General features: G+C 46.0%; 1 protein-coding gene across 2 annotated transcripts in view; it reads left to right on the top strand.

Moving 5' to 3' along the window:
- Positions 1-25708, top strand: part of TFEB (transcription factor EB) — a 97037-nt gene that overhangs the window by 42417 nt on the left and 28912 nt on the right. For both annotated transcript variants that reach the window (XM_077481365.1, XM_077481366.1), the window contains one exon: positions 17077-17309. In XM_077481365.1, coding sequence (XP_077337491.1) covers positions 17112-17309 — 198 coding nt within the window. In that variant the 5' untranslated portion in view covers positions 17077-17111. The remainder of the gene's footprint in view (positions 1-17076; positions 17310-25708) is intronic.

Raw genomic sequence — 25708 nt, 5'->3', positions numbered from 1 at the left:
CATGTTCTGGGGAGGAGGTTCTGGGGATGTCCCACCCAGCCATCATTTTACTATAGGCCGGGCGGGAAGGTGTTAATAAGGTGTTAATATCACTTTAAGTACTCCAGCCAGTTTACATGGGGATTATTATTGCAGAAACTGCCATCAATGCTGGGGGTTATTACATAAACTGGCACCATTACTGGGGATTAGTGTTGCAGTAACTGGCACTGATGCTGGGGGATATGATTGCAGAAACTGGCACTGATGCTGGGAGTTATTATTGCTTCTACTGACACAAATGCTGTGGGGTATTATTGCGCAAACTGGCACTTATGCTGACGATTATTATTATGGAAATGGACTCTGATGTGAAAGGGGACCCTTGATGGAAGTGGGCTCCTGATTTAGGGAGCCACTGCTGATATGAAGGGAACTCTGATGTAAAGGACACCATCTGATACTAAGTAGGAGCTCCTGAAGTGTACGAGACTCCAGATGTGAAGGGGGGACTTCTGATATAAAAGGGGGCTAAGTATACTTTGTTTAGTACTGGCAACAAAGTATTCCTCAGCTCCTGAGTGTATACATGGCAGGATTTTTTTAATGAAATCTAGGTTTATGTAAGTGAGTCTCTCATGCATAGTACAGTGATTATGTAGTATTTTGCAGGTACGAGATTAAAACGTTCTCTATTTATGTTAAACAGTCCTAAAATGTGATTTATTGTGTTTTTTTTTTCTTGCGTTTTAATTTACATGGATGACAAAAGTGTCAGGTGGTTATTGGGAGAAGGCAGGGAAGAGGGAAAGCGGGAGGGGTGCCAAGTTCGCTCCACCATGGGCCTCTGGGTTGTACTTGCCCCCTGGGCCAAAAGTTGCCAGTCAGCACATGACTGGGAGCATTTTTAAAATGTGAAGACTGCCCAGCTGTGCACAAACCATAGTAGTGAGAATGCTAACTTACTGCATCTGAATTCTGTATTTCTGTATGTAATTTGTTCTGACACAATTGCCCTTTTAGGCTGGGCACACACTCCGCACGGTGCGACCCACAGCAGGGGACCGGTGCGTCCCTGTTCACCGATTCAGATCCGATTTCAGTCTGAATTTTTGACTGAATTCGGAACTGAAATCGTCCAGAAGACTCACAGGGCTCTTGTGCAATTCGCTCCGGAGCCCCTCCGGAGATGTGTGAAGCAGCTCCATAGAGAGCCAGTCACAAATAATGCCTTGACATGCGAATTGGATGCCGTAAAAAACCCACATCCGGATCGTAATAGTGTGAAGCCAGCCTTAAAGTGATATTAAAGGGTTTCTTTTTTTTTGGTCAAATAACAAACATGTTATACTTTGCCCAGTGTAGCCTGGATCCTCCTTTTCTCTGGTCCCTCACCAGAACTCTTGGCCTCCCTCCTGCCGAGTGTGCCCAGACCAAGCAGCTTGCAATGAGGGTACCCAAGCAGGCTCGTTCACAAGCTGTGGCTCGGTGTGTCTCTACACACACAGAGCATTGGCTCGGCCTCACCCCTCTCTCCTCATTGGCTCACTGCCTGTGATTGACAGCAGCAAGAGCCAATAGAGGGAGAGTCTCTGGAGAGCCAAGACTCTTGTGCACATAGCTGGAAGAATATCTGGCTCAGGTAAGTATTAGGGAGGTAGCTGCTGCACAGAGGAGGTTTTTTACCTTCACGCATAGAATGCGTGAAGGTAAAAAACCTTGAACCTTTACAACCATTTAAATCCGTTCAAAATGTAAATTACATTTACTTTTTTTTGTTTATCATTAGTGGCTAAAATGGCACAACATGTTACCTACAAACACTACACACTTGTTTCAAAACTTTGCGCCATTGACTTGGGGGGAAAAAAGGGTTTGTCCGAGCCAGAGAAAAAAAACTACTATTACTGGACCATTATGGACTAAATAAAACCAACAGAGAAAAAAAAAATAGGAAACCTCCATATACACAACTTTTTCTACCCACAGTTGATCCAGAGAAGGGCAAAAAAATAAAAACCCCAATAAAGCATGATGCAATTTGCTCCAAAAAAGAAAATGAATCTTTCCCATTGGCCCAGGAGGCAATCTGATATTCCCTGGATCAACTACCCCTGGTGTTATTGCCTATAAATGATGGTATCCAGTTATAATTTGTGCATCAAGGAATGCATAAAGGTCTTTTTTTTTTTTAATACAAACTACTGAGCTGGCCAGAACTAGTTCTTGAGGGAGTTTATTCCACATTTTCACAGCTCTTGTTGTGAATAAGCCTTTACATATGTGGAGGTGTAAAGAGTACCCCTTGCAGGGCCGTCTTTAATATTGATTGGACCCTGGGCAAAAAAACAAATTTGGGCCCCCACCTCCATGCAGTTTCGCTCTCCACCTGCTTTGAGACATACATAAAAAAGCAGCTAGACTCACAATCAGTTTACTGAATCAGATCAGACAGCGATTGTGATTGGTTGCCAGAGGTTACAGTGTATCATTACCACTCACTGACTGGTTGCTAGAGGTTACAGCACATAATTTCTGCTTGTTGATTGGTTGCTAGAGATTACTGCACATCAATACTGCTCACTGATTTTGGAAAAGGGGTTTGCAAGTTTCTTCCACATTTGTAGCACATAGAGCAGCCCATTGAAATGTATAGGCTGCCCTACACATGACCTACATCTTCATCCACTCTGTCAGTACACCTTTGCTTCCTTAAATCCATGCTGACCTCTGCACCCTAAACCTCCCCCATCCTCTCCACTCCCCCTCTCCTTTAACTCTACCTGCCTCCTCTGCTCATCTTTGCACCCATCTTACTTACCTCTGTACATTCCCTCCTTGCTCATCTGTGCACTTCGTTACCTACCTCTGCACACCCCACACTACCCTCCTCCCCACTAATTTGCTTACCTTGGCAGAACAGGCTGATTGTAGGCTTAAGGACCACAGTTGTAGGCAGGACTTTCAAGCATGCCCCTTTGCCGCCCCAGGGGGCACATTCAGTATAGGTGATGGTGGATATGACCTCAGGGGGGCATGATATACATATGACTACTGCCTCTATTTATATACGAATCCCGCTGGTCTGCCGCTATTTACATATGAATGTCATCGCTATTTACATATCAATGTCAGAATTTACATGTAAACACAAGGTCTGCAGGTGAGTCATCTGTACACAACAATAGGGCAGAGCTGGGCAGCATTAGTAACATGACTTCACACTGAGATATTGGGACACAGCACAGGACTAAAACCTCAAGGGACAAGGGATTTTAAACTGGGATAGTTTCCAAGTATGAGGCAGCTGCTTTGGGCCCCACAAGGACAGGGCCCAGGGCAGCTGCCCCTTTTGCCCTGCCTTAAAAACGGCACTGACCCCTTGTCATCTGTAGTGACCTGAAAGTGGATAACTCAACACCAAGTTCACTATATGGACCACTTATGTATTCATACATGGTGATCATATCCCCCTAAAGTGATTCTACAGGCCCACTTTTTTTTTAAATAACACATGTTATACTTACCTACTCTGTGTATTAGTTTTGAACAGAGCAGCCCCAATCCTCCTCTATTCGGGTTCCCTGCCAGCGGATTATGAATATAATTAGTTCCAGAAACATGCTTATAATCCAAAGCACTTGTATATCAAAGCGAGCTTCCCCATAAAAAATAATGCAAAGCGGCATTCACAAATCAAGTCAGAATAAAAAAAATATATATATAGCTTGTCTTTTGAAAAGCTCATATACCGCGTTACTCGCAAACCGAGGCATAGCTGTATATTATGGCACAAGATTATCATATTGATTATTGATATTAGTGCACTAATAATTTATATAGTTTGTTGAAAAGTGAAGGTTCACTGAAATTGGTGCAGCTTTTATTATCTTTACTTTATTCTTGATCATTTATTCACCACACCAACGCTGGAGTATTTTGCACTTTAGTACATCTAAAGGGATGCAGCTCCTGCAAGTTTCCTCATTAGAGCCTCACAGGTGCACCATACAGCATAATTCGCACATGGGCACAGACAAATAAACAGCTATTTTTTTCAAAATAACACAAGTTAGGAATCTGCAACAGTTTGTTAAAATCCCTGCAATGAACATGGATCACCCAGAGGGGAAGGTTTTTTTTTTTCCTCAACAAAAGTGGAGTTACTCTTTAAGTTTATGATCTACCAGTAAACTCAGATCCTTCTTGACCATTGGCTCCCCCAGCTGTTCTCCTTCTAGAATGTATGATGCATGTTATTTGCCCTCCCAAGTGCATTTATCAACATTCAATTTCATTTACCACATAGTTGCCCAATTAAACAGTGCACTGAGGTCAATGAAAATACCAGTTAGAATTAGCAAGCTGCTGGCAATTAGCCAAATTGTTTAACGTGAATTAAAACTAAAGCGCAGCGCTGTGTGAAAATAAATGTGCAAACAATTAAAATGTCAGTGCAACAATAAAAATATATCGAAATCGATGACCAATGATTGCCACCTACATAAATTCATGAATATTTATACATAAAGTGCAAAGAAAATGTGCAAAACAATTTGTAATTCACAATGTCCATCAATCATGAATCTGAAAATGAAGAAACGTGATATTTTTACAGTGAGTCCCAACAAATGAAAGTGACTTCTAAATGAAGGACAGTTCAAAGATGTTAGGAAAGTAAGTAATCTGCCCTCTGTGAAAGAAAACCACCATGGAAAGAATGCACCATCCACTGAGCAGCCACCACCAAACGAAATGATCGGGTACTCTTACCAAATCGTGTGGACCCCCTGCCAGCGGCAAGGAGCCAAACAAGCGGAAAAACTGGGGAGATTTTAACTTCCCAGGAACCAGCATAAGGGATGCACAGCAACACCATCCCAGCATCCAAAAAGTATTAGGCTCCCCCAATCATAGAAGGGATCATGGAAGGAAGAAATCGCCACATAGCATAAAATCCTTAACTAAGGTTTTATTGAATAAAGCAATGCACTTACATCAATGTAGATGAATACAGGCACTGTAAACTGTGTGATCACAAAGGGTGATAAAGAACGCAATAACATGGAGCCAACGCAATATGTCCCGACGCATTTTGTGCACTAAGACGTCATCTGGGGTATAGGTATATACCCCAGATGACTTCTTACTGGATGAAATGCGTCCCTTCTATGATTGGTGGAGCCTAATACTTTTTGGATGCTGAGACGGTGTTGCTGTGCACTGGAATGTTGTGGCCATTCAGGTGCTTATCTAATAGTTTTTTAAAACTATCGATGCCCCCTGCTGAAACCACCGCCTGTGGAAGGGAATTCCACATCCTTGCCGCACTTACAGTAAAGAACCCTCCATGAAGTCTAAATTTAAACCTAATCTTAATGAGTGGCCACGTGTCTTATTAAACTCCCTTCCACGGAAATTTTTTATCCCTATTGTGGGGTCACCAGTATGGTATTGGTACATTTAAAATCATATACTCTCTCAAGCATCTCTTCTGTAGCGAGAATAAGTTCAGTGCTCGTAACCTGTCTTTATAACTAATGTCTCCCGGTCCCTTTATTAGCTTTGTTGCCCTTCTCTGTAGTTACATATGGTAGTAGGTGAGGTCGAAAAATGTCCATCAAGTCCAACAAATTATATGTCAGTATTACATTGTATATCCCTGTATGTTGCGGTCGTTCAGGTGCTTATCTAATAGTTTCTTGAAGCTATCACTGCTCCCCGCTGAGAGCACCGCCCATGGAAAGGAATTCCACATCCTTGCCACTCTCACAGTAAAGAACCCTCTGTGTAGTTTAAGGTTAAACCTCTTTTCTTCCAATTTTAATGAGTGGCCACTGGTCTTGTTAAACTCCCTTCTGCGAAAAAGTTTTATCCCTGTTGTGGGGTCACCAGTATGGTATTTGTAAATTGAAATCATGTCCCCTCTCAAGCGTCTCTTCTCCAGAGAGAATAAGTTCAGTGCTCGCAACCTTTCCTCATAATTAACCACTTGCCGCCCGCCCTATAGCAAATGGACGGCGGCAAAGTGGTTTCATAATCCTGACCGGACGTCATATGACGTGATCAGGATTATGAGCCGCTGCGCGCCCCCGGGGGCGTGCATCGCAGCGATCGTTGTTGCGGGGTGTCAGTCTGACACCCGGCAACTACGATCTCGGTAAAGAGTCTCCGACGGAGACTCTTTACCATGTGATCAGCCGTGTCCAATCACGGCTGATCACAGTGTAAACAGGAAAAGCCGGTGATCGGCTTTTCCTCACTCGCGTCTGTCAGACGCGAGTAGAGGAGAGCCGATCGGCAGCTCCTCTGACAGGGGGGGTCAGCACAGCCCCCCCGAGGATGCCCACACTGGACCACCAGGGACGCCACCAGACCACCAGGGATGCCAAGGACAAGATATGCCACCCTAGACCACCAGGGATTCTAGTCAGTGCCACAATGGATGCCAATCAGTGCCCATAATGGATGCCAATCAGTGCCCACAATGGGCATCACTGATTGGCATGCATTATTGATTGGCACTGATTGGCATCCATTAGTGCAATATATTATAATACAATGCCGCCTATCAGTTCCCATCTGTGCCGCCTATCAGTGCCTACCCATGCCCACCTGTGCCGCCTACCCATGCCCACCTGTGCCACCTACCCATGCCCACCTGTGCCGCCTACCCATGCCCACCTGTGCCGCCTAACCCATGCCCACCTGTGCCACTTATCCATGCCCATCCATTCCAATCCGTGCCAATTTGTGCCACCTATCAGTGCCCATCCGTGTCGCCCATCAGTGCCGCCTATCAGTGCCACATATCGGTGTCCATCAATGCCACCTCATCAGTGCCACTTCATTGGTGCCACCTCATCGGTGCCCATCAGTGCCGCCTTATCATTGCCCATCAGTGTAGCCCCATCAGTGAAGGAGAAAACTTACTTATTTGCAAAGTTTTGAAACTGAAACAAAAAAAAAAAAAAAAAATTTTCGGTATTTTTTTATTTGTTTAGCAAAAAATAAAAACCGTAGAGGTGATCAAATACCACCAAAAGAAAGCTCTATTTGTGGGAAAAAAAATGATACAAATTTCATTTGGGTACAGTGTAGCATGACCGCGCAATTGTCATTCAAAGTGCGACAGCGCTGAAAGCTCAAAATTGGTCTGGGCAGGAAGGTGTTTAAGTGCCCGGTATTGAAGTGGTTAATATCCTCCAGACCCTTTATTAGCTTTGTTGTCCTTCTTTGTACTCACTCCATTTCCAGTACATCCTTCCTGAGGACTGGTGCCCAGAACTGGACAGTATACTCTAGGTGAGGCCGGACCAGAGTCTTGTAGAGCGGGAGAATTATTATTTTATCTCTGGAGTTAATCCCCTTTTTAATGCATGCCAATATTCTGTTTGCTTTGTCAGCAGCATCTTGGCATTGCATTCCATTGCTGAGCCTGTCATCTACTAGGACTGTTGCACTGACACTTTAATTGTTTGCACATTTATTTCCACACAACACTACACTTTATTTTACATTCAGTGCATTAAGGTGGGCTTGTAAATTGGAGACATCTTGTAAGGATGGTATTCTACTGCAGAGCTTGATGTCCTCTGCAAAGACTGAAATGTTTATATAATCTCAGACCCTATATCATTTATAAATATGTTAAAAAGTAAGGATCCCAACACTGAACCTTGGGGTACACCACTAATAACCTTAGACTATTCAGAGTATGAATTATTAACAACTATTCTCTGAATGCAGGGCTGGTGCAAGGATTGTTGACACCCTAGGCGAAACCTAATTTTGCAGCTCCCCTTGGCTCCACCCCTGATCCCACCCCCTTTGCTCTGCCCATGTATACGCCACCTTTTTAATGAAGCACCCATAAAATGCAGCCCACCAGTGCCCATCAATGCAGCCTACCAGTGCATATCAATGAATGTTTGTTTACTTCCATTCATTTGGGAGTTGGGACATAGACACAGTCCTCCACTGCTGCTGCTCCTCTGACACTATGTGTGAATGGAGCAGCGGCTGCCTGCTGATGCTGAGAATTAGTTGCTTGCTCCAGAGAGGAGAGAGTTGGAACACCAGTGACTGAGTGCCCCAGGCAGCAGTGCGCTCTATGCGGCTGCCTAGTTTGCCTAGTGGTAGTACCGGTGTCTTGTCTAATAACGTCCTCCATCGGATAGTGTCCGCTGTGTACTGCGCATGCGCAGTACACAGCAACACAGATTCCGAAAATTGCCGAGGATGAACGGCGCCTGCGCCTTGAGTCCAGGTTCTATGCCCACTATCTAAGTGGACATAGAGTAGGAATAAAAAAGAGCCGAGCGCAGCGAGGCCGAGCCCGAAGCGTGGTGAGCGAAGCTCGCCCGCGAGGGGCCCTTTAATACTCACAACCCTATGTCCGCTTGGATGGTGGGGCTACCACCTCCACTCACGGCGCAGGCGCCGTTCAGCTTCGGAAATTTTCCGAAGCTTGGTCTGCTCCGTACTGCGCATGCGCAGTACGGGGCGGACGCTATATGATGGCCGGACACTATACGGCAGAACACCGGCCCTGCCTGGATAGAGTCTCTTAGCCAGTTTTCTGTACATTTTACAAACTGATTTTTCTAAGTTTGTGGAATTTAAAGGCTAAGTTCAATTTATCAAGCAGAATTTTACTTGTTTATAATAATTAGAAGCCTTTTTTAATGTTTTTTAAGCCCAAGCCATCCCAATGTGCTGATCTCTCACTCATCTAGTCCATTGCAGCCTTGCATTTGTACCCTCTCTTTCCAAAATTTCAAAAGATGCATTCTGAGGCCTGGCTTCCTGTAGCATCTTGTGACTATCCAGGAATCTCATGATAGGCAGCCTTACTGCATCGTAGAATAGGATGTGTGGAATACACCTCACTTATTCCTGGTTTTGGAAAGCACTGCAGCACTGGGCTGAATTAAGGTAGTGAGGGGGTAGGCAGGACCATTCTTCTGGAGGAGCAGGGGAAGAGTGGGGTATGTTTAATTGAGGTCAGCTGCTGAAGAACTTCTTCATTCTACGAACAGCTCAGGAGATACTAGGAAGACATGGAGGAGTGTTCTATAGAAGAAAGCAGAGGTGATGCCTACTCCCGAACATAGGGACAACTTTTTATTTTCTGCAACAGAGGTACATTATTGGTATATTTGTACATAGGAAAGTTGTACTTTAAAAAAAGAAAAAAAAAAAAGGTGAATTTAGCCTTTAACTTACACTTAATTGTGTAAAAGACTTTCACAAAATCTAAGTATACGATATCCACATCCACTCCTTTGTCTAAGCTTACTTCCTCATAAAAAAGAAATCAGATTTGTGTGACAACTTTATTCGTTCATGAATTCTGGTACAATAGTTTCATAATTACATAGTTAGTAAGGTTGAATAAAGACACTAGTCCATCCAGTTCAACCTGAGTGAGAGTCTACCCCTATCCCTGTACATTGCACACTCACATCGGTCCCTACCCTCAAGGAGTCCACAATCCAAGGTCCCCATTCATATACTAGGGCCAATTTTTGGACAGAAGCCAATTAGCCTACCAGCATGTCTTTGGAGTGTGGGAGGAAACCGGAGTACCCGGAGGAAACCCACACAAACACAGGGAGAACATGCAAACTCAGGTATGGCAGGTAGTGTCGTAGTTGGGATTCGAACCAGCAATCCTTTTTACTGATAGGTGAGAGTGCTAACCACTACACCACTGTGCTGCTAATTCAATTTGATGCAGTGTGCGGCATATGGTCTGAGCACTGACAGGCTGACCCCCCACCCCTTCAACCTCTGCAGCAATGCTGGCAGCACTCATACATCTATTTCCCAAAGACAACCTCTGGATATGATGCTGAGCGCGTGCACTCAGCGTCTTTGGTCGACCATGGTGAGGCCTGGTCCGAGTGAAACCTGTCTTGTTAAACCGCTGTATGGTCTTAGCCACCATGCTGCAGCTCAGTTTCAGGGTCTTGGCAATCTTCTTATAGCCCAGTCCATCTTTATGTAGAGTAACAATATTTTTTTTTCCAGATCCTCAGAGAGTTATTTCCCATGAGGTGCCATGTTGAACTTCCAGTGACCAGTATGAAAAAGAGTGAGAGTGATAACATCAAATTTAACACACCTGAGACCTTGTAACACTAACAAGTCACATAACACCGGGAAGGGAAAATGGCTAATTTGCCCCAATTTGGATATTTTCTCGTAGGGGTGCACTCACTTTTGTTTCCAGCGGTTTAGACATTAATGGCTGTGTGTTGAGTTATTTTGAAGGGACTGTAAATTTACACTGTTTTCATACTGGTCACTGGAAGTTCAACATAGCACCTCATGGGAAATTACTCTCTGAGGATCTGAAAAAAAATATTGTTACTCTACATAAAGATGGACTGGGCTATAAAACTGTACACTAACTACTTTACATTGTAGCAAAGCATCTTTTCTTCTGTGTTGTCACATCAAAAGATATAATAGAATATTTACAAAAATGTGAGGAGTGTACTCACTTTTGTGAGATAGTGTATGTGTAGCAGCCCCCCTAATGTTTACCTGAGCTCTGTCTCTGTCCAGCGATGTGCATGTGTTCCTCAGCCATCTGAGACTCACCCTCCTGATTGGTTGAGACACAGCAGTGGTGCCATTGGCTCCCACTGCTGTCAATAAAAGTCTGTTACCAATCAGAAGAGAGAGGGGGTGGGCCGAATCACGGCTCCATGCCTGAGTGCCCCCATAGCAAGGTGCTTGCTTGCTTGTGGGGGCACTCAACAGGAAGGAGGGGCCAGGAGCGCCAAAGAGAGACCCGAGAAGGAGAATCTGGGCTGCTCTGTGAAAAACCATTTCGCATAGCAGGCAAGTATAACCTGTTTATGACTTTTAAAGAAAAAAAAAATATCACTTTAAGTTTGTTCTCCATGGTCCCACTCTATGTAGGAAAGTAGCCACTCTTTTTCTTTCTATCAAGATGAACTAGAACTATAAAATATGGCCTATAGGATGTGTACTCTGCATATCACTGCAATGATTGTGCACTGCTCGTTCTAAACAAATAGAACTGAGGGGGAAAAGCAGACATCCAGAAGTTCACGGAGAACATTACAAAAAAGCAGAAAGTAAGAAATTCATTCAAATAAAAATCAATAACAGGGCCATTAAGTAGTATAAGGTGTGTGAAATATTTCTGCAGAATAGGGATATTGTTTAAGGAGAACTCTTTCAAGAATGTATGCATTGTAGCCATTGGATATTAGATTAGTGCCCCTTTCACACATGCGGACCGTATGTCCGTATTTCATCCATCCGTTTGCGGATGAAATACAAACATACATGCATCCCTATGGGATAGCAGGTGTCAGCAGTTGAACATCTGCAGACTCCCGATATCGTCCGTCTCGGCTATGATCCGATTCTGCAGACGGAGGAAAATCCTATTTTTCTATCCGTCTGCAGAGCGAATCGGATGAACACAGACAGATGTGTTCATCTGATCTCCCATAGAGGAGAGCGGAGAGCTGTGCAGGGATCGCCCTGTCATCCGCCGGCTCAGCAGGGATAAGCGGAGCGATCCCCGCTGAGCAAGCGGATCATCGCGGGGCAGATCATTACGGATCCGTCCCGTGTGAAAGGGGCCTAAGGCAGAACCTTACCCCATATTTATGGAATAAAGATAATAATTTTAGCACATAAAACCTTTTTTTCTAGTAAGATACAGTAAAACAATTGTAAGATTATTACAACCCTTTAGCATCTTCCTAAACTCTTATCCAAAAATTCTTAATTGTTGATTGTGTGTATGTACAATTTACAATTTGCTGTTTCATATCCCAGCATTTGATATTACTGGATTTCTATATTTCTTGTAATGTGTACACTACTGAGATGTCAAAGCGAGATGAATGTCACCAGCACACCAAGGTTTTTCAGACCGGGTCCAAAGCTTTATTCAGTGATCACATCATAGTTACAAAAAGTAATGTTTCGGAGCCTCGAAGGACCCCTTTATCAGACATGTGACGGCACCCTTATACATTTACAGACAATTTCAGGAACATGTGCATTTGAAATATTGTCCTTGGGCTGTTGAGATATTAGATACCAAAAATCCAGTGATTTGCTTCACTATAGAAGCATAAAAACAGGATCTTATACATTTTCTCTACTGATCCATTGGTTTAGTACCCCTAATGGTGTACGTGCCCTAATACGTGAGACAAGGCTAACCGCTCCAATGGCATCTGATTAAAGAATGTTGGACAGTTTGAATAATTGAAGCACAATGTCTCTCAGTGATATAGATGTCATAAATACCGTGGAAGTTAAAATTTAGTTTCAGGTTTTTATTTACTGTATATCTGTGACCCTATTGGTGAGATGTATCACTACTTCCGGTCTATACATGAAATATGGCTTCCCAGTGCTCCTAAACAGAGCTTACAGTGGGATTGTGCCGTGGTATCAAGGAGAAGGTGATTGATTCCCTTTAACAGAAAAACGTAAGGATAAACCTCTAATCCGTGGCTTTAACAAAAACCTAATATAACCCCTTGAATTAAAGTGTAAGTAAACCCCCTTATCGTTTTCAGCCAAGGAAGCTGCCATCTTTGCCTCTGTTTAATCTACAACTGCCATGATGCTGCACATGTGATCAGTTATGACACCAGCCATTGGATGGCTTGACAGTTTGGTTGAGAGCACAACCAATGGGAGTGTTACAATTCCGGCACGTGCCGGAGACTGTTTTATGGATTTGTTTACTTCCGCTTTAAGCCCCAACGTGAAACTTATTTTACCTTGTTCTGCCCTTGGAGCAATGGTAAACACGCTAAACAAAGTTCTAGCAGACTTTACCATAAAAACAGAGATTCTTGCTTCACACGTATTTTAACACTTGTCTGAAGCCTGACTCCAGGTTTTAAGATCCACCCCTCTTTCCCACATAAAAAAAGAAATAAATACATACCCTAAATCAGGCGTTCTTCTGGACAGACAGGCAACATCATGTCCTTTCTTTTCCCCTCCATTATCAGCCATGGGCAGTCCAACTCCTCGAAAGGGCTGCACTGTCATAAATTCCTTGAGCCCAGGCTGATGTGATTACACACCCCCCAGGGAGGTGCGTCCATGGTGGCTTGCGCTCACAGGAAGTGGCTTTGATGAAATTGGGTGCTGGTTTGCAGGGCAGGGAGTTTTCAGGTAACAATTTGTTTTACACTGCTAGGCTGCTCCTTAAAGAAAATTATAAAGGTGAAGTTGAGCTTTAGGGTCCTTTCACACGGGGCGGATCAGTTCTGATCCGCCCCGTGGATGTCCGTTTGCTCAGCGGGGATCACTCCGCCGATCCCCGCTGAGCAGGGAGATGACAGGTCTGTCTCCGCACACTGTGCAGGGACGGACCTGTCACAGCGCCGCTCTCCCCTATGGGAGATCGGATGACGACGGACCGCAGTGCCCGTCGTCATCCGATCCGATCCGCAGACGGATGGAAAAATAGCTTTTTCCTCCGTCACACTTTTTCGGATCGGAGCGGGTCGGATGTCAGCGGACATGTCACCGCTGACATCCGACGCTCCATAGAGCTCTATGGAGCACCCGTTCAGGTCCGCCTGAAAAACTGACAGGCGGGCCTGAACGGGACGTTAGTGTGAAAGGGGCCTAAATCTGAACAAATGTGTCAAAGTGATACCTCTTTCACATACTACCTGTTACATACACAGTAGTCCCAGTATGCTGAGTTAAACCAAAATATCTAGGTCACATTCTTTGTGACTGGTGCTCCTCTTCTGGTTCTCTGGTAGATGAACAAAAAAATTACATTGGCCAAAAAATGGATTTAGAATGGATTCATAATAGGCTCTAGTGAGTATGTTGTGTATACATATTTAAAGTATTTTTTTTTCCTATAAAAATAACAAATGTTATACTTACCTGGTCTTTTGCAGTGGATTTGCACAGAGCAGCCTGTATCCTCCTCTTCTCAGGTCTCTCTTTGGTGCTCCTGGCCTCTCCCTCCTGTTCAGTGCCCTTACAGCAAGCAGCTTGCTATGGGGGGCATCCAAACTGAGTCACAGCTCCCTTTGTCCATTCAGACACAGTGTGTTGGGAAAGGTTTCACCTACTGGTGACGCTGTCAGATCTTTGGGCCCCAGTGCTGGTGTCCACCAGCAGATGTCTCCCGGCAGTCTGGAGCCGACATCATCTCCTGCAATCAGGCATTACCTGAGACTGATTGAAGTAGATGTGTATATATACCTGGCAGATGCTCACACATTTGCCTTGGTATTTTCTTGAGCCCTGATCTGTATTCTTTAATCCTGTATCTTGCGACCTGTATTCCTGAATCCTGTACCTTGTGTCCTGTGTTCCTGAACCCATCCATCCTTGGACCCCTGTCTTGCAGACTTATCCCTTCCTCATAGTTTCATAGTTAGGTTGAATAAAGACACCAGTCCATCCAGTTCAACCTGAGTGAGTGTCTACAATGGTCCCTTTCCCTATACATTGCTACACCCACATCGGTCCCTATCCTCAAGGAGCCCACAATCCAAGGTCCCCATTCATATACTAGGGCCAATTTTGGACAGAAGCCAGTTAACCTACCTGCATGTCTTTGGAGTGTGGGAGGAAACTGGAGTACCTGGAGGAAGCCCACGCAGGCACAGGGAGAACATGCAAACTCCAGGCAGGTAGTGTCATGGTTGGGATTTGAACCAGTGACCTTCTTACTGCTAGGTGAGAGTGCTAACCACTACACCACTGTGCCACCCACTCCTCCTGTTGTCCTCTCCCTGTCCCGTCCTTCTCCCTGTTCAATCTGATTGATCCCTTGTGTATGGCCCTGGCTTGATTACGTTTATGATTATATCTTACTCCTGTATTCACATTTGGGTTAGAGAGTTATTATTGTGTGTCACCGTGGTTGTTTGCTGGTTTGCTTTATTGTTTGACTTATCCTTTTATTAAAACTATTATCACTTTACATGCGTTTTGGTCTTCCCTACTGCAGTCCGCACATTTCTGGTCGCACCGGTTTATGACACGGAGCCCTGACAATGCCCTGGCTCTCCTCTGATTGGCTTGCTGACTTTGATTGACAGCAGTGACAGCCAATGGTCCACTGCTGTGTCTTACCCAATCAGGAGGGAGAATCTCGGGATGGCTTGGACGTCGCTGGACAGAGTGGGACCTCAGGTAAGTTTGAGTAGGGCTGCTGCACACAGAAGGATTTTTATCTTAATGTATAGAACGCATTAAAGTGGACACATAACCCACCCGTGGAACAGTCTGTAAAGGCAATTATTTTATTTATTTTATTTTTCTAAATACCTTGTTTTGCTTTATATAGCCTGCACTTCTGCCTCGGCGATGTCATCATTAGGCATTTGCTAGGACTGCTGGGATGTCAGCGTCATCTATCCCAGGAGTCTTTGAACCGCACTTGAATTCCGTCTCGATTGACAGGTTCCACTAGAAATGGGGTGGGAACTGCCACCACCATTGTTATGGCAACCATAAAACAACAGTGCGCCATGCTGCATCCTTACAGCGCAGGCGTGAGATCAGGACGTGCATGCTGGGTAGCCAGGCGCACGGATTCCTGGAAGCAAGTAGGAGCGGGCTTCAGATGACCGCACTTATAATAACCACTGCCTGTCTGCCAGGATCCTGTGATAAATATCATAATTGTAAGTAAGAAGAAGGAATACACTTATACCAGTATCCTATTTATATTGTGCAAAAAAAGAGAATAATGGAGGTGCTTTTTGGAGAAAACTGACAAAGAGATTGGAGCTCCGCCTTAAGATAAAAAACCTTCGGCCTTTACAACCCCTTTAACTTCCAAAATATGTTTCTTATAAAAGTGATAACTACCACTCTGACTTCATTCAGCATTCTTTGCAGAGTCTTTTAGGTGTTTTTTATTGTAAAATTCCCCTACGTCGTAGCGATGAAACAAAAGAAGATAAAGTATATTGCCGCTAAGTGCAATATTTTGAGAGCTACGTTATGAACCATTAGATGACCTAGTCATTTGCTTTTCCTCAGTAGGTGGTTTTCAGCACAAACAGTGAACAATGTTAGAGAAACTAAATATTGAGTGGCCTCACATTGCACAATAGCATGCATAACAAATTGTGTACCATCATCCCAATAGAATAGAATAGAGGTTTGAGGATCTGGACCCCAACCAAGACCCATCAAGAGCAAATACGCAAGCGGACTATCACGGTACAGCTTAAACACTTACAAGAAGGATTGGTGAACACTCTACCATAGGGATGATTGTGATTGTGGAGAATGGTGAAGAACAAGAGTGAAGCGAAATAAAGGCCCAAGATTAATGATGTAGAAAGGATTAGGTAGATGACCAAGGGACTTAAGTAAAAAAATTAGGAAACAGAAAAGAGATGTGAGGTGGGAGATAGGAAAGTAAGGGAGGAAAAAAAACGGGGGCGGGGGAAAACAAAAATGGGAGGGAAAGGGGCGGTGGGGGGGGGGGGGGGAGGAAACAAGGGGAAAGGGAAGGAGGAAGGGGGAGGAGGGGGCCGGGGTCAATGTTAGGAGAAGACTAAAGGGGGGTTATAATACAACACGCTAGAGTTAAAAGTAAAGCTACTGCTAAAAATATTGTATTCTAATAACTGTATGTAATAGTATTCAGTATATGATTTTACTTTACCTTTCTCTTGGCATTTTTTAAATATTTTCTCCACATTTTACATTTTAACATTTCCAGGAAAAGTCACTGTGTCAGAGGTAAACTATAGCCTGGCCCAGTTTGTCCCACCCCCCTGCCAATTTTGATGGACAGCTTGGGTTTTCTTGTAAATCTGGTAAAAAAATAAATAAAAATCAGGTCAAGTTCTTCTTATTGCTGTTTTGACTTGATTTTGGAAAATGGACACTTTTTCTTAATGTTTACGAATAAATGTCATCTTTTATTATCTGAAGGTAGCATGTATATGTGTGATTATTTATTGGTGGAATCACCTTTTATACATCGCAAGATCCCTGAATAGCCTTAAAAACAAACAAAAAACAATTTTGTTGGAGAGTGATTTTGTCATTTTAAGCTATATATATATGTGTGTTTTGTAGGGGTCAAGAGCTACCCAGCCCGTGCTCCTGCAATCATGGCTTCTCGGATTGGATTACGAATGCAGCTGATGAGAGAACAAGCTCAGCAGGAAGAACAGCGAGAACGGATACAGCTGCAACATCAGCAACATTTCATGCAGAGGCAACACCTTATGACTTCCAATGCATCCCCTGCAATCAGCACCCCTGCTTCCTTCCAGCCACCACCACCTGTTCCTGTTGAGGTCCTTCAGGTAATTTTGGCCAATGCGAGGATCTGAATTCTGAAAGCTGTGGCAAAAACAAAAGGCAGTGGGCAAAGAATTAGCTACCATTCTTGCTAGTGGTCTCCTTACAACCGATCTTTCCCCCATTACTGCCTTGCCCTGTTCTGCACGGCATCGCTTTGTTGAGGCACTCATCTTGGTAGAGCCAGGCCTTTGCATCCCCATGTCTGTGCCTCCAGCAAGGAGAACAGTGAGGAGCACAATAGTAACTATTTTTTTACAATGAGTACAAATACAGATTTTTTTTTTTTTTTTTAGTACTCAACTATATTAATTACCAATACCTACTGCAACTGTTTTGTTTCAGCTGTCAGCAATCGTACAAAGCATTGAAAAGTTATTTCCAAAGGAAATAAATAGATTTATTTTTTTAATATAGCGCTTTTTCAGTGTGAAATGTTTAAATATATGTTAATATTATTGTGTAAAAAGCAAGTAAAAGCAAACAAAAAAAAAGTTTTAATTGTTTATCGTTTATAAAATAGATGTGAACAAAAGAAAAAAAAGCAGGAAAATAATTAAATGGAGAAGAATAGAGAGTTAATTAAGGGTGATTAGAGTAAATTATGGGTTATTAACCCCTTCCCGCCGAGCGTACGCAGATGTGCGTACTCGTCTTCCGGGGGGTATACCGGGATGATGCCCGCACCTGCAGGCATCATCCCGATACCGTTTTTTACAGCGGGCGATTGGCTATCCAGCCATAACAACCGAAGCGGCTAAAAGCCACTCAGGTGTTATGTCGGAGGAGCGGGAGGGGACGTCCCCCCCCCTCCCGCCACTGTTACCGGTGCTCCCATTCAATCGGGAGCACCGTTTCACGATCCGATGCCTCCGGCTGCTGGGGAGGAACTTGAACGAAGCCGTAATCGGCTTCGTTCCAGTCTCCTAATAGTAAACATGGAAGCGACGTCATGACGTCACTTCCCGTTTACTCGGCTGTCAATGGCGCCGGTTTAAAAAAATATATACAGTATTCAGAATCGCAGTTTTCGGCGATCTGAATACTTTGAAGTGTAAGGCCGGGTTCACACCGCTGCGATGCGGGAACGCCGCGAATCCGCTGCGTTTTCCCGCATCGCACACCTCCCGCCGGCAGTTCACACTGCCCTATGCGGACGGCTGGGAGTGTCAATGATATGCTAATGACACCCCCAGATCCGTCCGCATATCGCAGTGCGATCTGCCGACTCGCACAGGAATCGGATCGCATGGTGTGAACCCCCATGCGATCCGATTCTGTTGCGGACCAAAAAAAGGGTCCCGTGCGAGTTTGCTGCGGGAGCGATGCGAATTCAGTCATACTATCTGTATGGCTGAACTCGCATCGCTACGGAGATCGGATGTGATTTGCGGTGCGAATCACATCCGGATCTCCCCCCGCAGCAGTGTCAACCCAGCCTAAAGGAGGGATCGGAGGTCTTTTAGACCCCCGATCCCTCCATAAAGAGTACCTGTCACCGCCTATTACTGTCACAAGGGAGTGCGACCTGTCCCTAGTGCCACCTGCCCCCAGTGCCACGTATAAGTGTCATCAGTGCCACTGCCATGTATAAGTGCCATCTGTCCCCAGTGCCACCTGTCCCCAGTGCCACGTATAGGTGCCATCAGTGCCACTGCCACGTATAAGTGCCACCTGTCCCCAGTGCCACGTATAATTGCCATCTGTCATCAGTGCCACTGCCACGTATAAGTGCCATCTGTCATGGTGCCACCTGTCATCAGTGCCACGTGCCACCCCAGTTCCACATATAAGTGCCATCTGTCATCAGTGCCACTGCCATGTATAAGTGCCATCTGTCATCAGTGCCACTGCCATGTATAAGTGCCACCTGCCCCCAGTGCCACGTATAAGTGCCATCTGTCATCAGTGCCACTGCTACGTATAAGTGCCATCTGTCCCCAGAGCCATCGGTCCCCAGTGCCACCTGTCCCCAGTGCCACGTATAAGTGCCATCTGTCATCAGTGCCACTGCCATGTATAAGTGCCATCTGTCATCAGTGCCATCTGTCATCAGTGCCATCTGTCATCAGTGCCACCTGTCCCCAATGCCATCTGTCCCCAGTGCCACCTGTTCCCAGTGCCACATATAAGTGCCATCTGTCATCAGTGCCTGCCACGTATAAGTGCCATCTGTCATCAGTGTCATCTGTCCCCAGTGCCACGTATAAGTGCCACCTGTCCCCAGTGCCACGTATAAGTGCCATCTGTCATCAGTACCACTGCCACGTATAAGTGCCATCTGTCATCAGTGCCATCTGTCCCCAGTGCCATGTATAAGTGCCATCTGTCCCCAGTGCCACGTATAAGTGCCATCTGTCATCGGTGCCACTGCCACGTATAAGTGCCATCTGTCATCAGTGCCATCTGTGATCAGTGTCATCTGTCCCCAGTGCCACCTGTCCCCACTGCCATGTATAAGTGCCACCTGTCCCTAGTGCCACCTGCCCTCAGTGCCACGTATAAGTGCCATCTGTCATCAGTGCCACTGCCACGTATAAGTGCCATCTGTCTCCAGTGCCATCTGTCTCCAGTGCCATCTGTCCCCAGTGCCACCTGTCCCCAGTGCCACGTATAAGTGCCATCTGTCATCAGTGCCACTGCCATGTATAAGTGCCATCTGTCATCAGTGCCATCTGTCATCAGTGCCACCTGTCATCAGTGCCACCTGTCCCCAGTGCCATCTGTCCCCAGTGCCACGTATAAGTGCCATCTGTCATCAGTGCCATCTGTCCCCAGTGCCACGTATAAGTGCCATCTGTCCCCAGTGCCATCTGTCCCCAGTGCCACGTATAAGTGCCATCTGTCATCAGTGCCACTGCCACGTATAAGTGCCATCTGTCATCAGTGCCACCTGTCCCCAGTGCCACGTATAAGTGCCATCTGTCATCAGTGCCACCTGTCCCCAGTGCCATCTGTCCCCAGTGTCATCTGTCATCAGTGCCACGTATAAGTGCCATCTGTCATCAGTTCCACTGCCACGTATAAGTGCCACCTGTCATCAGTGCCATCTGTTCCCAGTGCCACCTGTCCCCAGTGCCACGTATAAGTGCCATCTGTCATCAGTGCCACTGCCATGTATAAGTGCCATCTGTCATCAGTGCCACTGCCATGCATAAGTGCCACCTGTCCCTAGTGCCACCTGTCCCCAGTGCCACCTGTCCCTAGTGCGACCTATCCCTAGTGCCACCTGCCCCCAGTGCCACGTATAAGTGCCATCTGTCAGTGCCACTGCCACGTATAAGTGCCATCTGTCCCCAGTGCCATCTGTCCCCAGTGCCACGTATAAGTGCCATCTGTCATCAGTGCCACTGCCATGTATAAGTGCCATCTGTCATCAGTGCCACTGCCATGTATAAGTGTCATCTGTCATCAGTGCCACCTGTCCCCAGTGCCATCTATCCCTAGTGCCACGTATAAGTGCCATCTGTCATCAGTGCCACTGCCACGTATAAGTGCCATCTGTCATCAGTGCCATCTGTCCCCAGTGCCACATATAAGTGCATCTGTCCCCCAGTGCCACCTGTCCCCAGTGCCACGTATAAGTGCCATCTGTCATCAGTGCCACTGCCACGTATCAGTGCCACCTGTCATCAGTGCCACCTGACCCCAGTGCCATCTGTCCCCAGTGCCACCAGTCCCCAGTGCCACGTATAAGTGCCATCTGTCATCAGTGCCACCTGTCATCAGTGCCACCTGTCCCCAGTGCCACGTATAAGTGCCATCTGTCATCAGTGCCACTGCCATGTATAAGTGCCATCTGTCATCAGTGCCATCTGTCATCAGTGCCATCTGTCATCAGTGCCACCTGTCATCAGTGCCACCTGTCCCCAATGCCATCTGTCCCCAGTGCCACCTGTTCCCAGTGCCACATATAAGTGCCATCTGTCATCAGTGCCTGCCACGTATAAGTGCCATATGTCATCAGTGTCATCTGTCCCCAGTGCCACGTATAAGTGCCACCTGTCCCCAGTGCCACGTATAAGTGCCATCTGTCATCAGTACCACTGCCACGTATAAGTGCCATCTGTCATCAGTGCCATCTGTCCCCAGTGCCATGTATAAGTGCCATCTGTCCCCAGTGCCACCTGTCCCCAGTGCCACGTATAAGTGCCATCTGTCATCGGTGCCACTGCCACGTATAAGTGCCATCTGTCATCAGTGCCATCTGTGATCAGTGTCATCTGTCCCCAGTGCCACCTGTCCCCACTGCCATGTATAAGTGCCACCAGTCCCTAGTGCCACCTGTCCCTAGTGCCACCTGCCCTCAGTGCCACGTATAAGTGCCATCTGTCATCAGTGCCACTGCCACGTATAAGTGCCATCTGTCTCCAGTGCCATCTGTCTCCAGTGCCATCTGTCTCCAGTGCCATCTGTCCCCAGAGCCATCTGTCCCCAGTGCCACCTGTCCCCAGTGCCACGTATAAGTGCCATCTGTCATCAGTGCCACTGCCATGTATAAGTGCCATCTGTCATCAGTGCCATCTGTCATCAGTGCCATCTGTCATCAGTGCCACCTGTCATCAGTGCCACCTGTCCCCAGTGCCATCTGTCCCCAGTGCCACGTATAAGTGCCATCTGTCATCAGTGCCATCTGTCCCCAGTGCCACGTATAAGTGCCATCTGTCCCCAGTGCCATCTGTCCCCAGTGCCACGTATAAGTGCCATCTGTCATCAGTGCCACTGCCACGTATAAGTGCCATCTGTCATCAGTGCCACCTGTCCCCAGTGCCACGTATAAGTGCCATCTGTCATCAGTGCCACCTGTCCCCAGTGCCATCTGTCCCCAGTGTCATCTGTCATCAGTGCCACGTATAAGTGCCATCTGTCATCAGTTCCACTGCCAAGTATAAGTGCCACCTGTTATCAGTGCCATCTGTTCCCAGTGCCACCTGTCCCCAGTGCCACGTATAAGTGCCATCTGTCATCAGTGCCACTGCCATGTATAAGTGCCATCTGTCATCAGTGCCACTGCCATGCATAAGTGCCACCTGTCCCTAGTGCCACCTGTCCCCAGTGCCACCTGTCCCTAGTGCGACCTATCCCTAGTGCCACCTGCCCCCAGTGCCACGTATAAGTGCCATCTGTCAGTGCCACTGCCACGTATAAGTGCCATCTGTCCCCAGTGCCATCTGTCCCCAGTGCCACGTATAAGTGCCATCTGTCATCAGTGCCACTGCCATGTATAAGTGCCATCTGTCATCAGTGCCACTGCCATGTATAAGTGTCATCTGTCATCAGTGCCACCTGTCCCCAGTGCCATCTATCCCTAGTGCCACGTATAAGTGCCATCTGTCATCAGTGCCACTGCCACGTATAAGTGCCATCTGTCATCAGTGCCATCTGTCCCCAGTGCCACATATAAGTGCATCTGTCCCCCAGTGCCACCTGTCCCCAGTGCCACGTATAAGTGCCATCTGTCATCAGTGCCACTGCCACGTATCAGTGCCACCTGTCATCAGTGCCACCTGACCCCAGTGCCATCTTTCCCCAGTGCCACCAGTCCCCAGTGCCACGTATAAGTGCCATCTGTCATCAGTGCCACCTGTCATCAGTGCCACCTGTCCCCAGTGCCACGTATAAGTGCCATCTGTCCCCAGTGCCACCTGTCCCCAGTGTCACGTATAAGTGCCATCTGTCATCAGTGCCACGCATCAGTGCCACCTGTCATCAGTGCCACCTGACCCCAGTGCCATCTGTCCCCAGTGCCACCAGTCCCCAGTGCCACGTATAAGTGCCATCTGTCATCAGTGCCACCTGTCCCCAATGCCACGTATAAGTGCCATCTGTCATCAGTATCAGTATTTATTGGAAAAAAGCTTTTCAAGCTTCAATCAGTAATAGATTATTACTTTTTTTTTTAGCATTTAACACTGTCTACAGTACCAGTCACCTTTTAAAAGTAGCTTGGCACTTCAAATAAGGATTGGATCGATTATATTGTTACGGCACCAGATGGCGACAAATTAATATAGACGGTAGGGCCCAAAAGTGACTCAAGCCCAGGGGCCCCCAGCACCCTAAGTCCTGCCCTGTCGGCACAGATATCAATGCTCATATTGTTGCAACCCTAGTACTAACCTCACCAAAGCTCACTCTAAGACCCCTTTCACACCACACCGTCCATTGCGTCGGTGGTAAAATGCCGTTATTTTTAGCGTCGTTTTACCGCCGGATTTCGCTATCGGGGCGCTTTTACCCCCGCTAGCGGCCACGAAAGGGTTAAAACTGCCGGCAATATGCCGCAATAGTGGCGTTTTGCCGGCGGTATTACAGCGGTATTACAGCGCTGCCCCATTGATTTCAATGGGGAGCAGCGGTGGAGGAGCGGTAAACACACCGCTCCTTCACCGCTCCAAAGAAGCTGCTGGCAGGACTTTTTTCTGACGTCCTGCCAGCGCACCGCTGTAGTGTGAAAGCCCTCGAGGCTTTCACACTACACACAATGGTGCAGCTTCTTTAGGGCGGATTGCAGGCACTATTTCTAACGCTATAGCGCCTGCAAAATGCCCTGGTGTGAAAGGGGTGTTAATCTTCTGAGACTAGCACTCAGAGGAAGAAGCACCTTAGATCTTACACTAGCGATATTCAATTATAAGTATACTGCTAGTTTTTAAGCATTCCAGGCAGAAGTACATTTTTCAGGGTAGTACTTAGACACAATGAACACTTTCCCCAGTGACAGTGGGCGGGCACCTTCTCCAGTCGCCCGCTGTCACTGTCTGCCCAGCCACATCATTCATTCACAGTTCTCTGTGAACGGGGAACTACAAGTCCCAACAACCTTTGCAGCTGTCTGCTTTTAGTTTTAAAGAACTACCATGGCGCCATTGATCAATCTGGTAGTTCATTCATTCTTCCTGTCAGTGTGTATATGTCTGCAGAAGTCCTGCATGGCACCCATGATCAGCAGATGCTTTTCTGGCCCTTAAGTAAAAAAAAAAAAAAAATGCAAATTTTTTACCTGCAAAAAGATGTACATTTTTATTTTTATTTTTTAAAAGGTGAACTTCTCTTTTAGGCTGGGTTCACACTGCTGCGGTGTACGAGATGGAATGTGATTCGTACCGCACTGCAGTGCAAATCACATGTGATCTCTGTGCGATGCAATTTCAGCCATACAGATAGTATGGTTGAATTTGCATTGCATCCAGCCCAAACTCGTACAGGACCCTTTTTTGGTCCGCAGCAGAATCGGATCGCATTGGGTGTTCACACCATGCGATCCGATTACTGTCCGAGTTTGCAGATCGCACTGCGATATGCGAACTGATTTGGAGGTGTCATTAACTTTTCACTGACACTCCCAGCAGTTCGCATAGGGCACTGTGAATTTCCGCCGGGAGGCATGCGATACGGGAACCCGCAGCGGATTCGCAGCGTTCCCGCATCGCTGCAATGTGAACCCAGCATTAAGCAAATGCTGTAATTGATGGAAGAGTATGTAAAGCATTATCTTTAGTAATTAGTGGAAGCTCTTTTATTGAGAACCCTTAACCAAATGCTTTTTAAAGTTGCTGAGCAGATCTTTACAGCATTAATTAGCACTGAGATTAGGTCTTATGTTTTAAAGAAGAAAATATTTCTTCTGATTTGTTTTTTTTTTTTCCTTTTTAACCTTGTGGCTTAACTTCTTTGGAGATTAAAGTGGATCTAAAGTCTAAAAGTTTTTTAATGCATGCCCTGAATTATTGTAAAAAATGTTTAGCTACCTTTTCTATCCCTCTGCCCCTAAACACATCTGTCTTGATCCAGTGCTGTGCCCGGCTGCAGGTCTTTACACAGGAGACTCAGGCAATGGCTCCCACTGCTGTCAGTCATATCCTGTGAGGAGGGAGTGGGGGCATGGTTGAGCTGGGCTGTGTGTGTCCATGGATGCACACAGCCTGGATTGGGAGTGCACCTGCACCGTTGCCCCCCAATAGCACACGACTTGCTTTGGAAACAGCACCAGCAGGGAACCTCTAAAGAAGGGGTAAGGGGGGCGCTTTGTGCGATACCATTGCACAGCGTAGGTAAGTATAAGCCTTTTTTTTTGTTGTTAAAAAAAAGAAAGCTTAGTGTCACTTTCATTGTTAGACAGGTGTGTTGTCCTGCAGCTAAGCATTTACTAAGGGTTCCAACCTGTGGGGCAGCAAAGCTTCATCATGCACAGTTGGGATGAGGTGTTTAGTTTACAGTTTTTCTCCAAACATAACCTTGTACATATATTAAAATTCAGAACTAATGATTGTGTGACACACAGAGAAAGATAGCACTCTTATTTAGTGTTTGTTTTTTCTTTCTTATGGTAGTAGTCATCACCACAGATTTTAATATATGCAAGAAATGGCTGCAAATCTGTATCTGCAGGGTTTTTGTAATC

This window comes from Lithobates pipiens, unplaced genomic scaffold, assembly GCF_037356315.1.
Source record: "Lithobates pipiens isolate NorthernLeopardFrog02 unplaced genomic scaffold, aLitPip1_a1.2 Scaffold_16, whole genome shotgun sequence".
Taxonomy (NCBI): Eukaryota; Metazoa; Chordata; class Amphibia; order Anura; family Ranidae; genus Lithobates; species Lithobates pipiens.
The sequence above is the reverse complement of the archived record's forward strand: the minus strand, read 5'-3'. Positions and strand labels throughout refer to the sequence as shown.